Source organism: Chionomys nivalis, chromosome 6 (assembly GCF_950005125.1).
Source record: "Chionomys nivalis chromosome 6, mChiNiv1.1, whole genome shotgun sequence".
NCBI classification, from domain to species: domain Eukaryota; kingdom Metazoa; phylum Chordata; class Mammalia; order Rodentia; family Cricetidae; genus Chionomys; species Chionomys nivalis.
In genome coordinates, this window is record NC_080091.1 from 68,986,048 (window position 1) to 69,006,716 (window position 20,669).

At 47.0% G+C, this 20,669-nt stretch overlaps 1 protein-coding gene across 1 annotated transcript; it reads right to left on the bottom strand.

The window, feature by feature from the left end:
• Window positions 1-259: 259 nt before the first annotated feature.
• Phox2b (paired like homeobox 2B) lies at window positions 260-2,981 on the bottom strand. Its single transcript, XM_057773178.1, has 3 exons — window positions 2,741-2,981; window positions 1,720-1,907; window positions 260-775 (listed from the first exon to the last, which is right to left on the bottom strand). Exons 1-3 carry the CDS (start codon window positions 2,979-2,981, stop codon window positions 260-262), a joined length of 945 nt encoding a protein of 314 aa, XP_057629161.1.
• Window positions 2,982-20,669: the final 17,688 nt, after the last annotated feature.

A 20,669-nucleotide genomic window follows, 5' to 3' on the forward strand; every position in this document is an offset into this window, starting at 1 on the left:
CTGTGCGCAGCCCGAGGCAGGTGCGAAGCCGGGGAAGTTTTTTTGTTTGTTTTGTTTTGTTGTGGGAGGGGGTTGAGGAAAGGGGTAGGAGTGGGTTTGAAATGGGAGCGACGTCATTTTCTCGTTATTCGAATCGCGATCATTTTAGGCCTTCGATGAAAAAAGCCACAGGCAGCAGCGACACTTAGCCTTGGGTCTGCCCACTCGCCCACTCGCCAGCCCGGGCCCGGGCTCGCCCGTCGCCGCCGCAGATCGCAGATCAGAACATACTGCTCTTCACTAAGGCGGCCTTGGCACCGTTGGGTCTTTGGAGCGAAGACAAGACGCTGGCGAAGGGGCCCCCAAGTGAATCCGGGATGGAGGTGATGGGGCCCGGGCCGGGAGCCCAGCCTTGTCCGGGGCCCCCGGCCGCAGCCAGGCCTCCTGCCGCCGCCGCAGCAGCCGCCGCTGCCGCCGCAGCCGCTGCAGCAGCCGCCGCAGCCGCACCACCCTTGCCGGGTTCGCCTCCCGGGCCCCCCGGGCCCGCCGCCCCGGGAGCTCCGGCCGGACTGGGCCCTCCGCCGCCGCCGCCGTTTGCCCCGCAGCTGGGGGTCGGGTTGGGGTTCGGTCCCGGGCCCCCAGTGCTGTCGGGATCGGTGCTCTTAGCGTCTTTGCTCTCATCGTCCCGGGAGGAGTCAGACTTCTTGCCTGAGGAGCCGTTTTTGGCTGCAGCGGCAGCTGCGGCTGCTGCACGCTCCTGCTTGCGGAACTTGGCCCGACGGTTCTGGAACCACACCTGCCCAAAGAGAGGGAAGGTGATAAAACCGGGGAAGAAACCCAGAGAGCAAAGTGGCGCTTGGGACGACCCAGTTCGTTTCAAATGACACACACACACACACACACACACACACACTTCGCGGTATGAATGGACCATTGACATCACAGCAAATGCCCAGTCGGACAAGTCTGCAAACCTCGTTGCTAGTACCTCTTCTGAGAAACTTTTTTAGGGGTCAAACGAACGTGCCAGGGGCGGAGGGGGGGGGGATGACACCTTAAGGGACAGGTACAAAGTTCGCACAAAAGCCCTAAAACGAAAGCCTTTCTTTTGATGTACTCTTAAAAGCGCTCTCCCTACTCTTAGCCCTCTCAAGTCTAACTGGCGAAAGGAGAGTGCCTTCCACTGTGGTGACCATAGCTCATCCGTACGCTGCCCGCCCACAGAGGAGCCTTCCACCGAGAGCACGGCCTTGCACTGGGCTGGCTGACCAGCTCCAGAATGCAACTCTGCTCCTAATTGTTAGGTAGGATCCCTTCAGGAATCTGTTTCAAGCCCTAATTGCTAGGAAATCGTTACACCGTGCGCTAGGTTTTCAAAGGCGCTTGAGTTAGAAGGCACTTGGCAACCCAAGGCTGACGACAACTAAGGCTGACAGAGGTGCAGGCAAAGTCTGTGATCTTCCCCTCACCGAGCACTTCCTCTCTCCTATTCAAACTCCCAGCCCCCCTGCTCTGGTGGGAAACACTTTGCGGCTGTGAATCAATTGCCCTAGTGTGTGTCCTTGGCCCACCTCGTGCTCACACAACACTCCAAATCCCATTTCTCTGATCCGCACCGGATCCCGCACACAACACTCCAAATCCCATTTTTCCTATCGGCACCGGGTCCCTTTGGAATTCTGAGCATCAGTACCCATCCCTAGCCCTACTGCTGCCGCCCTAGCCCTCGGTCTCCCGTACCTGGACTCTTGCCTCGGTGAGGTCAATCTTCAGCGCCAGCTCCTCCCGGGTGTAGATGTCAGGGTAGTGCGTCTCAGCGAAGACCCTCTCCAGCTCTTTCAGCTGCGCGCTTGTAAAAGTGGTGCGGATGCGCCGCTGCTTGCGTTTCTCATTGAGGCCGCCGTGGTCGGTGAAGAGTTTGTACGGAACTAGAGGATGACAGAGGAGGCTAGAGTGAGCAAAACAGTCCGAAGTTTGAGGGACTCCCGGGCCAGGACATGAGGACCCAAGGTCAGGTCGCCCGAGAGCCGCTAAGGACTCCTGCGGCGGCGTCTGGAAGTTTTAGGAGCGGCGACCTGCCAAGAAAATCCAGCAAATTAATAATATGGAGAAGCAGGGACAAGAGTGAGACTTTGTGTGGGTTCTTGTGGCCCAAGTGCCTTTGGATGGGTTGAAATAGCAATTTGGAGACCACTTGAACCCCCGAACGGGGAATAGTGCATTCAGCAAGATAACAGTCCGAAAACACCACTTGGAATATCAGAAAGCCAGGGACGAAGTTACCACTCACATCCACTGTTGCAACTTTTCAATTCTCAGAAGTTGACGCCGCCCGAAAGTTGGGGGATAGTGCTGTAAAAAACAATAAATTCAAGAAATGATCATAAAAGGACCGGCCAAAGAGGTGTGAGCCGCTGTCGGTTCTTTAAAAAAAAGAGACACCGCCAGTAATGAGCTTTACTCTTTGTTATTTAATTATTTTCTAAGCTTTACGTCTCATCGCAAAGTAAATAAATTATGCCTATCATTTTGGCAGCTTAAGATAATTTTGTTGGCGGTTCGGGTGTGACTAGGATAGTGTAACCCTGTAAGTGAATTACCCCTCCCTGCAATCGCTTCTAACGTGATAAATTCTTTCATTTGTGTAAGCAAATTTCGTTTGGTAAATACTAAACACATTTCCATTTTCAAATGCAATCAAGGCTTCCTATATACGAGCGGAAAGGCGGCTTCTTCCGCTAAGAGAGCTGGCGGTCCTTACCTGCGGCGTACGGACTGCTCTGGTGGTCCCTGAGGGTGCCGAGGCTGCAGGATCCCGGCGTGAGGGACGGGCAGCCAGACGTGGCCCCAAAAGTGGTCCTTATCGGGTTATACTGGAAGCCACTGGCCTGGCTGCAGGAACTGAAGTCTGCATAGGCTGAAGCCAGGCTCGAGGTGTCCATCCCGGCCATACAGGACTCGTAGGCAGAGGAATTGAGGTAAGAATATTCCATTTTATACATTGAAAAGGTTCTGGATGGCTCAGCCAAGTGGAAAAATGAAATAAAAGATGGATATGGAGACCGTGGCTGAGTGGGGAGATGCGCACAGCTCAACGCCTGCCTCCAAACTGGCCTCCTTACTACCAGCAGAGCCTAGTTTTATGAAAAAGCCTCCTGTGAGATGCCTTGTCTGAGGTCTCTAGAGCATATAGTCCTCATAATAAACTTGGCTCTTTCCACTTGGACAATAGCAAAGCGGTTGGTCTTATTGCTGGCGCTTTTTACATGACAATAACTCATCCGTCTATTGGGCTGGCACTGGGGAACTGAGCTGTCCAACCTCCCTATCATTGATTCCTGCATCTCTAATTAGAATTTAATACCACACCATTACGCACCGAGCCCCTGATCCTCCCTTCTAACCAGCTCCTGCCCTTTAATTCAATCACGCTACTTGGAAATAATGAAAGTTGGGTGACGATTTTCCCTGATCCAATTTCCAAGAGCTTTTAAGCCTTTTTAACTGATCATATACCTTAGGCATAAATTGAGATAGTGTGTATCCCCCCCTTCTTCGTCCTTTTTTTTTTTTCTTGGTTAGGAAGAAGAAACCTTGATGTCATAGAAAACCTGTTTTGTAAGAGTGTTACACGCTCAATTTAACAACAAGCCTACCCCCCGAAGTGCATGAAATGTTATAAAGGACTGGGACATTGGCAAGACTCAGGCGCCCTGTAACGTAGCGTAAGGGGGCCAAAGGGGTTTTTATGTGAACGATAAGGATAAGCGGATTTCTTTACAATACACCTGGTCGAAGGGGGATGAAAAAAAAATAGCATCTTATCAATTGTGTTTCTCCTCGAAGCTGAATGTGCTTTTCCAGAGACATGGGCAGACAGCCCCTTTACAAAAGTAAAATAAACAACCGAGTAAAGCTCTCAAAGGTAAAACATCTGGATTCCCTACGGAACGTTTCTCTGCGCTCAGCGCCGTCTGCGTTAGTGTAGATTTGGAGCGGTGAGTGTGAAACTTCCCCGCGGTGGTGGTTCGTTTTAATTACTCCGTAGCTACCATGCCCAGCATGAATGCACCCAAACGGGGTCTCCTTTTCCAGCCTTCTACTCTCTCCCTCTCTCGCCTCCCGCTTTTTCAAGCGCTCATAATCCCCTTTAGACCTGGGATTTTCCAAAGAGGATCTCTGTCTGCCCTTTAGGTTTTCGGACTTCACTGAGCGGCACCCTTGCTCTTTAAACAAGGCAACGGCTTGAGGCAGCGCACTTTCCTAGTTCGATTCCTGGGGCTCTTGGGTTCTGGCGAGGAGGCGCAGACAAAGAAGCCAGCCGTGATTTGTGGACCTTGGTGGCCCCATGATTTAAGCGGAGGGTAATTTTCATTTGGTTCGTTAGACTCTAGCAGAATAAAGGGAGATATTTCATTAAATCCTTCCTCTCGGTGGACAAGAGGGGGGAATGCTTAGTTGAATCGCCGTGTGGTGTAAACAAACCCTGGATATTTTATATGAATTAAATGTGTAGATAATTAGTTTTATTGCATTCATTACCCCCTTTATGTGCTCTGTAACAAGTCAGTAATTAAAGTAACAAACTCATAAAGTCTTTATAGGGGCATTTAGGCGTTCAGTGTTTGCCAAACTAAGTGGTTTAATTCGATGCTAGTGCCGGGGAGTGGATGGGCGCCCGCTCTCCACTGCTACCCTGCTTTATTACACACTAAACCACTGCAGACTCCGTAATGGATTAAACCCGGACAGCGGCCCCCCAGCCTTTTCAGCTTCCACCCAGGTGTTTGTGCATCCTCTGGACCTAAGAGCGCTGAACTGGCAAGTTCAGGCAAGGGAACCCACCGAGGAAGTTGGTGATAGTTTTATGGGGAGGGCTGATAGTTTTATTGCAGTTGTACGTTGTACAATGCGTATTTGATAAAGAAGGGCCCTTCGTGACCAATGTGCACTTTTTTGTGCAGCGGGGAAAATGAAAATAAATGCGTCCAAGGTTTGACTGCGGCGGGAAACAAATTACAACACTCTAAATGGTTTTTCTTTATGGTCACCAGACAAGAGGAGAAAGGGGGATGCAAACATCTGTCTTCAGTCCCTGAACCTAAAGGCCAGCAAAGACGGATGCGAATCCAAGGGTCATTACAGCGCGGATTTGTCTTTATTTATCGCTCCCTCATGAATATGAATCTGCATCTGGACCGGGAGGTGCTTGTACCCCACGGACTCCACATGGAATTTCCCTCACTGGTATTCTCCCACTGCCTTCCACTTCAGGGAGGTGGGGGATAAGTTACCAGCACAAGGCTACGATTGTCCAACTTTCTCTGCTCCCTGGTACTTAGGGGTGAGGGGATTTGGAAATGATCGCATTCTGGTTTTTCTGAAAGGGTTGTTGTAGCTCAGGCCAGCGTTCTGAGGATGCCAAGGCGTGGGATTTAGGCCAGGTTAGGCTAGATTAACAATGGCCAGCCAGCTCCTCCTGGCAGAGGTGGGTTTAAAGCTATTTTTCTGCAAGAGAGACATTTAGGGGGTCTGGGAGGAGGTGCACTGAGTCTCTAAGGCTTAGGTTTGCCAAAGCCCAGGTTCGCAGCCTGCCTGAGGTGCTTCTTGGGGTGTTCCACTAGAAGCCACCCCGACTCCTGGCAGCTACTCTTCAAGCCCAGAGCCCTACGCCAGACCTGCATGCCACGCATTTTCACGCTGCGACCTGCATGCCACGCATTTTCACGCTGCGTTCCAACAGCCTTCACACGACTTCAGCTTCAGCCGACTCTAGGTTGAAAGTTGAAACACACGGGGCTGGTTTTTTGAAAAGGAGTTTGGGCAGAGGTCCTGGATATGCTGTTCAGGGCGCTGCAGTCTAGATAGGAGAAAGAGAGTGGGGGTGAGGGGGGGATCAGGAATCCCGGATAGGGAAATGCCCTCGGAAGAGGGACAAGCCCAGCCAAAGCCACCACAGGGCGCCAGCCCAGGGCTGGTCCCTCCCTGCAGTCTGACTCCTAGCCGCCTCCGCTTGGTCGCGCCAGGCGTCTTCAGCCCTGCTCCGGAGACCATCCTTGGCCTTCTTCCAGACGCCCCCTGGTGCCCATCCTCTTGTGGCCCGTGCGCTGTGCGCCTCCAAGAACACCTCTCTGAACTAGAACCGCACGGTTGGATGAGCAAACGCTCTTGACTTCATTTTCCCCTTTGTAGGATTTGTAGGTTTATTTGGTTCAGTGTCATCGCCCCTCCCACCCGCCCCTTCCCCACCGCTGGCCCCTCTTTTGTGGCTCGGGGTCCCGATTCTGCTCAGCAATGAAAGGCTTGTAAGGCCGGGCCAGGCCAGAGCTCCAGCCCCAGCTCCCTGCTTTGTCCCAGTTGCGCTTTCTACACGCGAGCTTCTCCCCAAAAGTTGTACCAAATGGTTAATTTAATTATTCCAACTATAGACCAACTGCTTCAGCAGCCGCCACCACGCGTCTGGGAGGAAAAAAGAAGCCATCTATAAGAAATAATCTAATAAAAGTGAAGTGTAGAAAAACCCCTCCTGATTTTCAACCGGCACAAATAGAATTAAAGGTTCAGCATCCTTTTCCCAAACAGACCTTTTGTCCAGATCACAGCTTCAGCCAACCAGCACTGTGGACCATGCCTGCTATTTATTTTAATAGAGGCGGGTGGGAAGCGAGATGGATTGATAGATAAATGGCCACATGGATAGATGGATGGTTTGATCCATCTTCCTCTGTCTCTCTTTTCTTAGTATGTGTACACGGTTGACTTTTTATCCCCCTGCCAATTTCTAAATCAATAATGGAAAGGCAATCCTATGTGGCAAAAGAAAAAAAAACACTATTTATTTAAAGGACAAGAGAAGGAGACTACCCGCACATATACTATGGGGGGGGGGTGTTTACATGCTACCAATTGGAAAAGGTTGAGAGGTTTTTTTTTTAGTTCCTTGCCTTTTCTTTGCTATTCATAAGAGCGTTTCTTTTTCTTCGTCTGAAAGTCAGAAAGAATGTTAGAAGACAAGGAGACAAAACCAGCAAACAAAATGCCATTGTATTGTAGTAGCAATTCATGGGAAAATGCTTGCCAGACTCCTATGCCTCACTCCTAGGAGGCTGTTTTACCCCGGGCAAGGCAGAATAACACAGTGACAAATAAAATATTAAATGTCGATGAGAGTTTCAGAGGAACTTGCTGCTTGCTTTATTTAATGCTAGGTCTGAATTGCCCCCCGCACAGCCAAGCCCCTGCCTGGTGGATATGCAACTGAGAGTCAGTGTTCTCACAACCAGAGAATTAGAGGGTGCGATTTGTCCTTGGCTTTCTCTGCACACAGAACGCTGAAGGCTGCAATTTTCCCTCCTTACCTGCACTGAGAAAATCATCCTCACAGAATTTTTCAGGGCATCAACTCCAAGAATGTAAAACAAAGCAGGCACTACAGCCTCAAACATGATGGCCAACTGTATTCATTCACCCAGCATTTGAGAATCTTTACTACACACAACATTTGTGTAGCAACCCAAATCCACATTTTCCAATAGAAACCTTTTTAGGTTTTTTTAAGTAACCTCCTCAGACCGTGACTGTAATAATCACCGAGTGTTTGACAACATATGCGAACCGAGTAACAGAGCTTGGCACTTGGAAAGAACCCGGTGATGGTGAGCCACAGGTCTTAGGGTGATGTTGATGACACTGGGAAGGTTTCTTGGAGCCTTTTAGGACTATGGGGTGAACGCTGGGTTTTGCATGTGGATGAGGCATAGAGGCATGTCTTTCCCGTTGCATATCTCTAACGTGAGGGCAGGATGGTAGCCCATCACCCAGCAGCTCCAGGTTATCACTGGATTGATCATGAGCAATCAAACATGAACGTTCCTTTTTTTTTTTTACTAGAAGATATATAAATTCAGATGATAAGTTAATTCTCCTTTAGCTTACATCAAGCACAAAATTTACTTGTGATTAGTACACTGGTTTATTTTTGGATGCAAACGCTGTGTGGTAGAGGAGCTGTCCCTAAAAGAACCGTGTCTTTGGCTCGCTGGGTGGGCTGGGGCTGGAGTTTCCCAGATGACTCCTAGATGGTGCTTGTGTATCTGGATTGGTTTTGAAGGTGCTCTATATTGGTGATGGGCGGCTAATCCCCCGCAGAGGTTCTTTAAGGACCTCCTTGTGGGACATGCCTGCTTCCAGTCATCTTCCCCCGACTCCTCCCTCCCCCATGTAAAGCCATAATTAGCAGAAGGGACAGTCCGGTACCTTTAACTGGAATTTGGCGGATGGTAGCAACATCTGCTGGTCTGTTGGTTTGAGAGGCACAGGGCATTTGATCAGAGTCACAGATGTAAACGTGACATCTGCTTGTAACAAAGAAAGGAGAAACAAAATTAAATTAGGCAGGGAGCCCTCTCTGCCTGAGCAACAACAAGGAGGGGGCGGACTATTTGAAGGAACAACGGGGTTAGGGGGGGGGACTATTTGACGGAAGGGATCATTTGACGGAACATCGGGGCAGGGGGGGCACTATTTGACGGAACAACGGGGCAGGGGGGACTATTTGATGGAACAATGGGGCGAGGGGGGGGACTATTTGACGGAGAGAAAAAAGTGGAGAGGCTTGTGATCATCTGAGCCCGTGGCTGCCAGAAGAAGTAGCAGTGTCCCACAGAGTAGCAATGTTCTTAGCCCTTGAAGCTCACATGCTCCAAAGAAAATGGTCAGACAGGTTTATTCTCAATCAAACAGTACCCCAACCTATGTGGGTAAGCTATGAGCTGAGAAGTCACCCCCAGATTGAAGATCTGGTCATGGTCAAATGCCTCTGAGGACACTGATACCCCAGGTCATCTCTGTTTGGGAAGAACTGGTTTCTCTCTCAACAGCTGTGTTAGAACTTCTTCTGTCAACTACGATGAATGAATGAGTGTATGGGTTCTGGCTTATTTGTGCGTCCAGACATTTGTGTTTGGCATGAAAACTGCCTACCTACATGGCACCTAAGGTACAGCTCACCTTGTGGGGCATTCAGAGATAATGGTTTAGCATTTTCCAGTCTGGCAGGCTCTACCTCCCCCCCACCCAGGTGCACATCTGTGTGTGTGTGCATGCACATCTCTCTCTATGTGAGTGTGTGTGTCTCTGTGTATCTCTTTGTGCATGTGTGTGTGTAGCTCTGTGTGTACACACACACACACACACACACATATATATATATTTATGCTTGTCTGTCTACATCTCATTTTCCAGATTTCTCCAGGTGCAGTATATTGTGATTATACAAAGGAAATTCCAAATGATAGCAAAATCTACTGCACAACAATTCCCTACTTCTCGGTCTCTAGAGCAAACCATTTCTGCACCTATTCCGTTTTCATTGTGCTGCTGCTCAGAGGAGGATGCCTTGTTCTAGTCTCAGACTCATCTCGTCACCACGCTTTGGAAGTCAACGCCTTCCACTGGCTGAGGGACCCTTCTAACCCTCTCACAAGTCTTCAGCCTCTAGTGCTTCTGGAAGTCAGCAGGCTAGCCCACTCACCCCCATACTAAGTCAGGCTAGCCCCACCCACCCCCACACTAACAGTCAGGTTAGCCCGCTCACACCCATACTAACAGTCAGGCTAACCCACTCACACCCACACTAACAGTCAGGTTAACCCACTCACACCCACACTAACAGGCTAGACCACTCACACCCACACTAACAGGCTAGCCCACTCTCCCCCACACTAACAGTCAGGCAAACAGCTTTCCTTAGCTTCACCCCACTGCCGCCATTCCGCCCCAGAGGCAGTCAAGCATTTCCAAGGTGCTGTCTTCTTCAGCGTCATTTTTTCTTAACTTCTCAGCATTCCTCACCCTTATGCAAATCAAATATTTTCACCATAGTTGCCAATTCCATGTTAGATTTTCTAAGCCTGGACTTACCTGAGTATATCTTATTACTCAGACTGTTTAACAGATACTTCTGCCTTTGCTTACTTCCAGGAACCTATGTTCTAGAAGATAGATATGGTCAAGAGCCTTCTAGAAAGTGAAAGAAGGCATGCAAGCCCCTCCCACCTCTCTTCTGCTCTAGTAGAGGCCACCTTGTTAGCCTTAGCCCTCAGTTGGGGATGCCATGGAGAAGTGATCGCTGAAGAACCAGGCTGAGCAGATGGCTCCTCTGAGTGCCAGGGAATGCTCTGGAAGAGATGCTACTATTACCAGCCGGGGAGGAATGAGTCAGTAAGATGGTGAAGAAGGCTCCAGGTATAAGACTCTGACAGCCAATATTCCGGCTAGTTTTCTGTTAACTTGACACAAACGAGAGTCAGCTAAGAAGAGGAAACCTCAGTTAAGAAATCCTGCATAGCTCTGCCTACAGACAAGCCTGTGGGGCATTTTCTTAAATTAGTGATTGATGAGAGGCTTAGCACACTATGGGTGGCATCACCCAGGGCTAAGGGTCCTGGGTTCTATAAGAAAGCAGACTGAACAAGTCATAGTGAGCAAGTCAGTAAGCAGCGCTCCTCCGTGGCCTTGCCTCAGCTCCTGCCCCAAGGTTCCTGTCTTATTGCCCTCACTGCTCTTAATGGTAAACTGTTCAATGAACTGTGAGTAAAACAAAGTCTTTCTTCCCAAAGTTGTATTTGGTCGTGGTGTTTCATCACAACAACAATCATCTTGACTAGGACAATCAAAGACACCAAAGACCGAGAGAAAGCTTAGAGGATTCAGGAACCTGTATGTAGTTCAGCTTAGGTGTTGGCTACAGCAGAAAAGACCAGAGTGTCGGGGCACCTGAAAAGGTGCAACGAGACACGTGATAAACTCGAGGTGTGGCCCAAGGACGGGTGTGAAGCCAAGACAGAGAAGAGCAATGCAGAATTAAACAGACACAAAGGCTTTCAAAATCCAGTAGAGAAGCAAGTTTCAGAGTGAGCCACGCCCACAGGCCTGCCCAGTGTGTGCGCAATAGTCACCCCAGATGTGTGAGTTGTCAAGGTTTCCACTCTGTCACTCCAGTCCAGGGACCTTATCAGCCTCCTTCTCTGAGCTTGTTAGCACTTGAAGAACCCTTCCTTCATGCCTCTACTACGTACCAGAAACCTTTTTGGTGTAAACATAGGTCAGATGGTCTTGCCCCATTTGGAAATGGAATAAAGATGTGCATGGGAGGGGAACCACCCGGCTGAAAGCGGAGCCCCATAGCACAGTGTAAGAAAGTTTGACCACAGATATGAAGGCACTGCACTCACGGTGGCCATTAGACAGACCCATTGCTGATCATTCTGAACCAAGGCCGCCGTTGCCTCAGGGACCGTCATGAGACTTTGAGCATCTGGTTTATTCCTAACCTTCTCCTGTGACCTGATTGGTGGGAAAGTGTCTGGGAACCTCCACTACATAATTTTCTCTATGAGAGAAAGGACTTAAGGGGCCTTGGGGACAGTGGGAACCCAAGGAAGGTGATTTAGAGATGAGAGGGCTTGAGGTACAGAGAGCAGGAGAGATGAGTGACTGTTGTCTGGCCCTCCAACCCTCCTTGCCCCCCGGGACATAGTTTCAGATGAGGCTACCAGTAGTGTTGTAAGAAGCACGCTCTGTTGTGACAAAACAAGCTTCTAGGTGGTACTTTCTTCCCTGTCTGTTACTGTTATACCACATAGCTGTCTGTTCATTCCTTGCACCTACCCCCTCCACAGGAAATCTTGCCTTATTTCTGGTTCTCTAAGGGTTCTCTGCTGTCCCCATGGCACCCAGATAAGTTCCAGTAACAGGGTCTGCTTCTTCAGTCACCCCAAGGAGCCCCCTGAGAGGTGTTGGGGCTGTCTACTGTCTTCGACTGCTCAGCCTGAAAGACATAGAAAAACGAATAAGAAAGTGTCTCAAAATATTTTCCTTTCTGGGCTTTCAAAAGGTCCTACTGTTCCGGGCTCTTCCTCTCACTGAATGGTTTTGCTTCGGAAGTTTGTGGGGTTTGCCGGTAATGTGCTGCAGCACTGTGCATTTTAATGTGGATTTCAGCTGATTCAGAGTTTAGAGACAAATGCAGTCCCGTACTCAGGGACTGGCTCCTAGACCTCAGGAGCCAGAGACAATGAAATAGTAACAGTGTGTGCATTTGCAGGATGGAGCGGGAAGGCTCCTTTTCTTTTTGAAAGCTTAGTTCTTTCCTCTAGTTGTTTGTTGGCTGTGGTGAGTTAGCAACATTCGAGAGAATTCCAAGACTCAGGGCTTCCTTCATAAGCGCCTGTGACGACGCTTCTTCATAGAGCTTCTTCATAGAGCTTTTGCTGTTCGAGACTGGGCTTGAAGACAAGAAGTGGGAAGAGAGATTCTGAGAAAAGAAATGGGAGGCTTGCTCTGGGGAAGTCAGGCACGATGGTAGATAAAACAGCTCCCCAAGAGACCAGGGAGCAGAAATCACCAGCTCCAACCCAAACAGTGCTCACAGTTGCGAGAAAGCTACAAAGTCTTCAAATGGCCTAGAATGGAACCAGAACTATGCCTCAGAGACAAGGTTGAGGACACACTGAGCCTCCTGGACCGTCCTTGGCCAGGTCCACATTCAGGAGACCAACTTCTTCATTAGCTGCTGTTAGGTCTCCCATTTCCCTACCATCTGCTGAAATGTTCTTGTAGCTAAGGGATCCCTTAGACCACACCCAGTTCTCTGTGCAAGCAGCAAAACCAAACAAACAAATAACACTCCAAGGAGAGATTGGGGGCTGCTCTTGAGTGCTGCTCAAGCCAAAGAAGCCAACACCTGTAGGCGGAGACTGCCCTTTCATTCCTGGCCACCCAGACCCAAATAATAACACAGAAACTGTATTAATTACAACACTGTAACTCTTACATCTTAAATTAACCCATTTCTATTTATCTGTGTATAGGCACGAGGCTGTAGCTTACTGGTAAGGGTCTGTCTTTCTCCTTCAGCAACTACATGGCATCTCCTTGACTCTGCCTGCTTTCTCTCTATTTCTCTGTTTGGATTTCCTGCCTGGCTTTACTCTACTAAGCCATTAGTTGAAACAGCTTCTTTAATATCTAATGATAATAAAACATTTCATAGCATACAGAGGGGAATCCCACATCAAACACCCAACAAGAGACTTGTGACACAGTCAGAGCCGACTCCTACTTTCTCATTCCTGCTTTTATTTCTTCTCTTTCGTATTGCGAAGTAATGGATATCTACAGTGAGCACAGTGGGGACGCCGAAGACACAATGAAGAGAGAAGAAAGCAGAGGCTCTAACTTTCTCATGTATCCTTTCTCCTCCTGCTCATACACAGTCTTTGCAAAATGAAATACAGTTCTTAAAAATTAGAAACATACCCCACGGACTACTTTGTAACCTTTCTTCCTTAATGATAGGTCATGAGCATTCCCATATTGGGAAATTCCCAAATGAAAATCTTTTTATGGTCACATAGTATTTCAATGTGTAATAAAGCCATCCTTTGTTTCGACAACCTCATGTTGTTAGACAGTTGGATTTCTCCTAATTTTTAAAAATATCTTTAAAACAGTTCTCAAGGCATCCTTTTAGGTAAGTCTCTTTGTACATTTATGCATTTGGGATTAATTGATAACATGGGAACTCTGCCATCATAAGAGTGCATGTGTTTTGAAAATCTCCGAATACACATTACAAATTTGCCTTCTAGAAGGGCGACACTGTGTTGTACTTACAAAAACAGAACACGAGACCCTGCATCTCAACTCTTACCATCACTGTGTGACACCATCAACAATTGTGCTCCAGCCCCTGGTGTGGCACTGTGAAGAAGCAAAAACTCTTCAGAAAAGTAAAAGGGTTGTCCGAAGAAACCAACAACCCCATGCGAAAGAATGAAGGCAGGAATGAGTAATCCTAAATCTTAACAGTAACCTACAAAAACAGAGCCAAGATGACAAGCCTTCAAAATCTAATGATGACAAGGGGGGCCTCTGTAGGCTCGAAGCCAGACGACAAAAGGGATAAATTCCACCTGGGATTGATTTTTTTCAACATTGAAAAATGATGAAGAAAACCAAATAAAACTCTTATTTTGATTCTGCCTTTGCTGTCAAAGAGAATAAATTTCAGTAGGGAAGGATTAGTGTGAATGCCAGTGACAGGGACAGAGCCCATGGGCTGTACCTGACCTGGAAGGGTCCTGACCATTTCTTTGAGTTGTTACAGAGCTTTGAGGCCCAGGAAACCATGCCAGAGGGACCCTGAATGACTCCAATTTTGTGAGACCATAGGGGATGAAGCAGGACGAACTGGGAAGATGACTCAGTTTCTAAAATGCTTACTGTTCAAGCAGAGGGACCCAAGTTCAATCACCAGCACCCACTTCAAAAAGCCCAAGGTCGGGTGCAGCAGCATGTTTGTGATCCAAACAGTGATGAGATGGGGATAGGCGGGTCCCTGGGGCTTTTTGGCCAGCCAGCCTAGGTTACACAGCAAGTCCCGGACCACTGAGAAATCCCACCTGAAAAATCAAGATGGATGATCCCTGAGGAAGAGCACCTGACGCTGACCTCTGGCCTCCCGATGCTTATGCATGCACACACACTCACACTCACAAACACTCAGTCACACACACACAATAATACACACACACTCTCTCACTCACACACTCACACACACTCAGAAACACACACTCACACTCACAAACACTCAGTCACACACACAATAATACACACACACTCTCTCACTCACACACTCACACACACTCAGAAACACACATTCAGTCACTCACACCCACACCCACACATGCACTCTCGTTCACACTCACACAAACTCATTCAGTCACACACACTCACACACAGGCCTGAAGCAGGGATGGAAAGCGGTTCTTCTGGTGAGCTGTTTCTTTTTCTGAAAGGAAACCCAAGTGGGCTCTGACAGCAGATGTGGCCACAGCAACTCCAAAGAGAATTTGAAAGTAAACACAAAGGATCATGGGACACGTGTGCTTACACACAGGGTCAAGGACAAGATGAAGGCAGAGTCAGCAGCCTCCAGCCCAGAAATGTCAGCTGTCCGTTCATCACTGTCTCTTTCCACACATGTCCATTCTGCTTCCATTAGGTTGCTAAGAGGGGAATCCAAGGCACCAGAGAACCCCCTCCTGAGATAGTTTCATATTTTCTCTAAAAGACAGGTCTTTTATAAAAAATACATAATCTCGGTGCTATTCTCATACCAATAACAATAATAGTAATTAACAATGTCTTCCTATCCTTAATTACCCAATGTTCTTTTCCCCCTGATGGGCTCACGCAGGAAATTTGCTTTTTTTTCTAAGCATTACCATTTGATTCAGAACCCAAGCACTGCGGACTCACACATTGCTCTTTTCACCTCTGGTCCTCCCCTTCTCTCTACAAGTTATATGGTAATAACAATCAATAGTAATTATCAAAATAACAGTCTGTTTTACTTTACCTTGCAGTGCCATGGATCAAGCCTAGGCCCTTATACCTGCTAGCCAAGTGGTACCGCTGAGGTACCTCCTTCCCCCTTCTGATTAGTTAAGAAAATAATCCATATTTGCTCTCAACTTTCCCATGGGGCCATCTTGCCCTAATCTTGTGTCGTTCCTGTAACTTGGTAACTTACTCTAGAGGTCTTATCAGCTGCGTGTTAATGGTGAGTTTAGTTTTGGGTTTTGCTTTGTTTTATTTTGGAGACAGGGTCTCACTATGTAGCCCTGGTTGGCCTGAAACTCACTGTATAGACCAGGCTGGTCTTGAACTCATGGAAGTCCACCTCCCAATTGCTGGATTGAAGATGTGAACCCCAGCTCTCTGGTCCTGCGTATTTAGGTTTTTAACTAGGATACTTTGAAGGGGCCTGTGTTATTCCTTCTACATGACCTTTGAAAGCTGGTTGTCTTTGATGACATCAGATTTTCTCTGTGCCACTTCTACATTCCCAGCTGGGACAGTTCCTTTTAATGTTGCAAATCCCTTTTAACCTAAAGACTTTAGAAGTCATTAGTTAACCTGGCCTAGATTATACTACTTCATTTATTTAGAGAGCACAAAATGGCAAAGTTCTAATTATTGTGCTTCTTGTTAACTTACTAGCTAGAATGCTATTGGTGGGGGAAGGGACAGTGCTGCGTGGGGTGGTACATTCCTGTGACCCCATGACATCTGCCCTGGGGAGCTGAGGGAGGAGCTCGTGAATTCAGTCTAATCTGGGCTACACAGTGATACCAACTTGGTGATACTCAATTCCAAAGGAAAGGAAGAAGGAAACGCAGGATGGAGGGAGGTAAGAAAACCTTTATCGGGGCTGGAGAGATGGCTCAGCAGTTAAGACTACCACTGGCTGCTCTCCCAGAGGACCTGAGTTCAATTCCCAGCACCCACATGCCAACTCACAACTGTCTCTGACTCCATTTCCAGGGGATGTGGTATCCTCACACAGATGTACATGAAGGTAAAACACCAATACACTTAAAATAAAAATAAATAAATTGTTAAAAAAAAAACCTTTATCAATCCTTAGATCACTGAGATGTAGTAGGCATGGGGGAAGGAAGGATAAATGCTGAATTCTTTGCCTTTTACAGAAAATGGAGCCTTTTTGTAGACACCCCACATAGCTAATCAGTGGAGCTTTTCTTTCCTTACAGCATTATCCACTCACAGATCTAGATATATTCTGCATATTTCTTTCACTACGGTGACACACTGTGTGTGTGTGTGTGTGTGTATTCACGTGAATGCTCACGGAGGCTAGAGGTCGGCCTCAGGTATCTCAGTTGTTCTCCACCTAATTTTTGAAACAGTCTCTCACTGAACTTAGAGCTTATCAATTGGCTAGACTAGCTGGCAATTCCACCTCTCTCTGAAACCCTAGTACTCAGGCAAAAGATGCACATTCGCCCAGATTTTTATGCTTCAGGTCCAAACTCAGGCCCTCATGCTTATACATCAAGCTCCTTGCTGGTGTAGCTGTCCCCTACCCCCTGCGGTGGCATTCTTAACATTCAAATTAGCCTAGCTCTGGCTAGTGGGACTCTCTTCCCAGTTTCTAATTCAATTGACAGACACTTGATGGCTCCTGGTAGCTTCCTTTCTGGATGGAGCAACAGAATGGTCCAGCCTCATCTTTCCACCTGTGCTTATACCTGGCACCAGCCATTTCACCAAGAAGCCTGCTCTTTATTATTAGGAATTAGTATTTGGAAGCCACCTCGGGTGCTTGAACGATTTTGGAATGAGTGATATGTTAGATAAGAGGTGACCGTCAATAGGTCCAAAATCTAGTTGAACTAGTCATCAAATAAAATTAGATGTCTAATTCTAAATGAGGTTGAGGACCATAGGCATAAATAGCCTGGGAGAGAACATTACATTCAAGGTTTGGGGATGGGCAAGCCAGGCACAATATGCCTGGAGTCAAGAAACAAGGCTTCACTGCAGAGCAATAAGCAGTAGAAATAAGGAGGAAGGAAGGTGGGATTCTGGGCAGGGCAGAGAACAAAAACACAGACTGAGCACCAAAGTGCATGGCGTGCTTGGAGAGTCTGATTTGCTTCATTTCCTTTGACAGGGTGAGTGGATATAGAGCAGGGCCAAGTGCCACGGACATAATGTATCTGGACTTCAGCAGAGCATTCATCCAGGCCTGTCACAATATCACTGTGGACAACATGGAGAAATAAGGACTAAACAATAGTACCATTAGACGAATTATCAACATTTAGGTGAATGAATGAACCCCAAAGATGCTGCTTAGCAGATTGATGTTAGCATAGGGGAATGGTCTCAAGTGAAGGGACAGAGGCATATAGCTGGATGAATCTCTTCAACAATATAGTAAAAGCACAGGACAAATATTTAACAAAGGTGCCGGTTACATGGTGTCCTGTAGTTTGTGTAATTTTTGCAGAAACATCTGCATTCAGGTAGATATTGGTGGGTTCAAGGAGCTCTCTCAGTTGCTTTCCAACAGTGTTTTGAGACAGTCTCTCACTGAACTGAGAGCTCATGTACTGGCTGGGTTGGTTGGCTGTCTAGGCTCCACAGATAGGATTTCTAGAGATGAAAGTGAGTTGTCGGAGCTGAGTTTCAAAACTAAGCACTTGGCGCTTACAGACATCCAGATGACCTGAGCAGACTGCGGTAAGCAGAATCCTTGGAGAAGATCCCGGAGCTGCAATCTGCACACTGTGTTTTTTTCTACACCCTTGCTTGTGCTTGCCCTGGGGATGGAACCCTGGACCCCACTCTTGCCAATCAGGTGCTCCACCACTGAGCTAAATTTCTGTGCCCTTCATGGCACACTGTTAATGTATATGGATAATAACATAGTACGCATAGTGTTGGTGTGCATGAATGTGCGTGTGTATGTGTGTATGAATTGTGTGTATGTGTGCTAGTTTGAAAGAAGATGGCTCCCAAAGGGAGTGGCACTATTGGGAGGTGGCTTTGTTGGAGTAAGTGTGGCCTTGTTGGAAGAAGTGTGTCACTGTGGAGGTGGGTTTTGAGGTCTCATATATGCTCAAGTCACACTCAGTGTCTCAGACCACTTCCTGTTGCCTGCAAGAACAGCCTGAGTAGAGCTTTCAACTATCTTTCCAGCACCACGTCTGCTTGCATGCTGCCATGTCCCACCATGAGGACAATGGACTGGACCTCTGAATCTGTAAGCTGCCACCTCAATTAAATGTTTTTCCTTTATAATAGTTGCCGTGGTCATGGTGTCACTTCACAGCCATAGAAACACTAATTAAGACTGTGTGTACACATGAGAACACTAGTCAAAAGTGGGCTGTGCAGACCAAGCACAGAGAATACTTTTAAATTAGTTAACAAGTGGGATACATGAGACCTGATAAACAGAGGGCATTTTAATGAATTGCAAACCTGGAATTAAATAGTCTTAGAGTCTCACACAAAAGATAAGAGCAAATCTTCCCCAGCATCACCCTAAAGCAGCCAAAGACTGCAACCAGGAAGTCACCCAGAGGCCATCAGGGAAACAGATTTCTGCTCCACGGCAGAACTTTCTAGAGCAGCGGTCCTCAAAATTATTTTGTTGCTGCTTCATAACTGTAATTTTGCTGTTATGAATCATATAAACATCTGATATGCGGATATAGACCCTGGAATCTCAGGTCAGGGTCTAATTGCAATCCCTATCCCTACTTCCCTTTTCCTGAGGGACTTTAGCAGGCTGAATCTTGATGGTGTCTAGCAGGCTGTCACTGCCCTTCTGTGTAAGATAATGGCTGTTTATGATGGAAGAGAACATTCGACACCTGTCCACTCTGCTGGTCTCTGCAGTAAACATTTGAGGTACTTGTCCATCTTTGAGGCCCCGAAAGAGCTTTTGTGTATAAGGACCATGTCTTCTGATACTTTCTATATTAGAAATAAAAACTGAGACCCCCTAAATGTTAACACAATTAACATATTTAGATGAAATAATATTTTGAAAAAATAAATTTAAAAATGACATCGTTTTGTATTTTGACAATTTCTTAGTATTTGATCTAATAAGGAGACTACTATATTCACATCTGTTTCTACATTCAAAGTACTGTAGTAACACACAGCAAGTAAATTTGAGAAATTTTTACTCTATACTCAAGAGAGAGACAAGGAAAAAAATGAATTATTACTTTTATTATTATGAAAAAAGTCACAGCTTCATTGATACCCATCCCCACCCAAAATTAGGGACTACCTGAGGTCTTCAGATCATGTGTTAAGAGACAATACTCTAGACTAGAGGTGACGGCACACACCTTTAATCCCAGCATTAGGGAGGCAGAGGCACATAGATCTCTAAGAGTTCATAGCTGGTCTTGTATACATAGTGAGTTCCAGGACATCAGGGTAGACCGGCCTCTGTAGAGAAACCCTGTCTCAAAAAAATAACCTTCCCACAAAGAAAATTACCAGTATTCCAAAGAAATGCTGCACAAATTTAATCTATATTTGTAGTTGAGAATGATAAATTCAATCTTTTAGGGAATTTGTGTTTCAACAAATCTCCCTCGGGAGCCTCGGTCTCTCAAGGACCATTTCCGAGATGCAGTAGGTTCTTTATTTGGGGGCTGTTGCTGTGTTGCTGGGCTCACAGCTAGACTTGTCCCCTTGGCTTCCACCTGAAGTTTCTGGGACTCCATGGCTGCAAGATGAACCTGTGAGGCACAGCACAGGGGAAAAGCAGATGAACTCAGGCCATGGGACAGCCTTGAATTCCCACCCTCCTACTTTCAATTCCCAGTATTGGCATTGTGGGTATGGCCCACTGCACCCAGTTTTACTGGTACTGGAGATCTAACCCAGGGCTTTGTGTGTTCTGGGTAAGCACTCACTTACCAGCTAAGTTACAGATCCACCTTCTTTCTTCTTTTTATTTATTTATATTTGTCTTGGTGGTACTGGGGGTCACTAAGCGCACTTTCTACCACCAAGTGATACCTCCTTTCCAGCTCCTTCTCCTTCAGAGAATATATCATTTTTGTTTGGTGGACAGAGACGGGCCCAAGGAGTAATTAGCAAAGAATTTGAGATTACTGAGTCTCATTGCCTCTACTTTCAGCAATTAGATGTAGTTCTTCATCATATTATAAGCTATGCTGAGACTACTGTATGCTTGTTTATTTTAATTAAATCATTGAAAATCAGAAATGATATCATATCTAGACTTTCCTAGCAATGTAGAGACTTCCCAGAACTTGTAG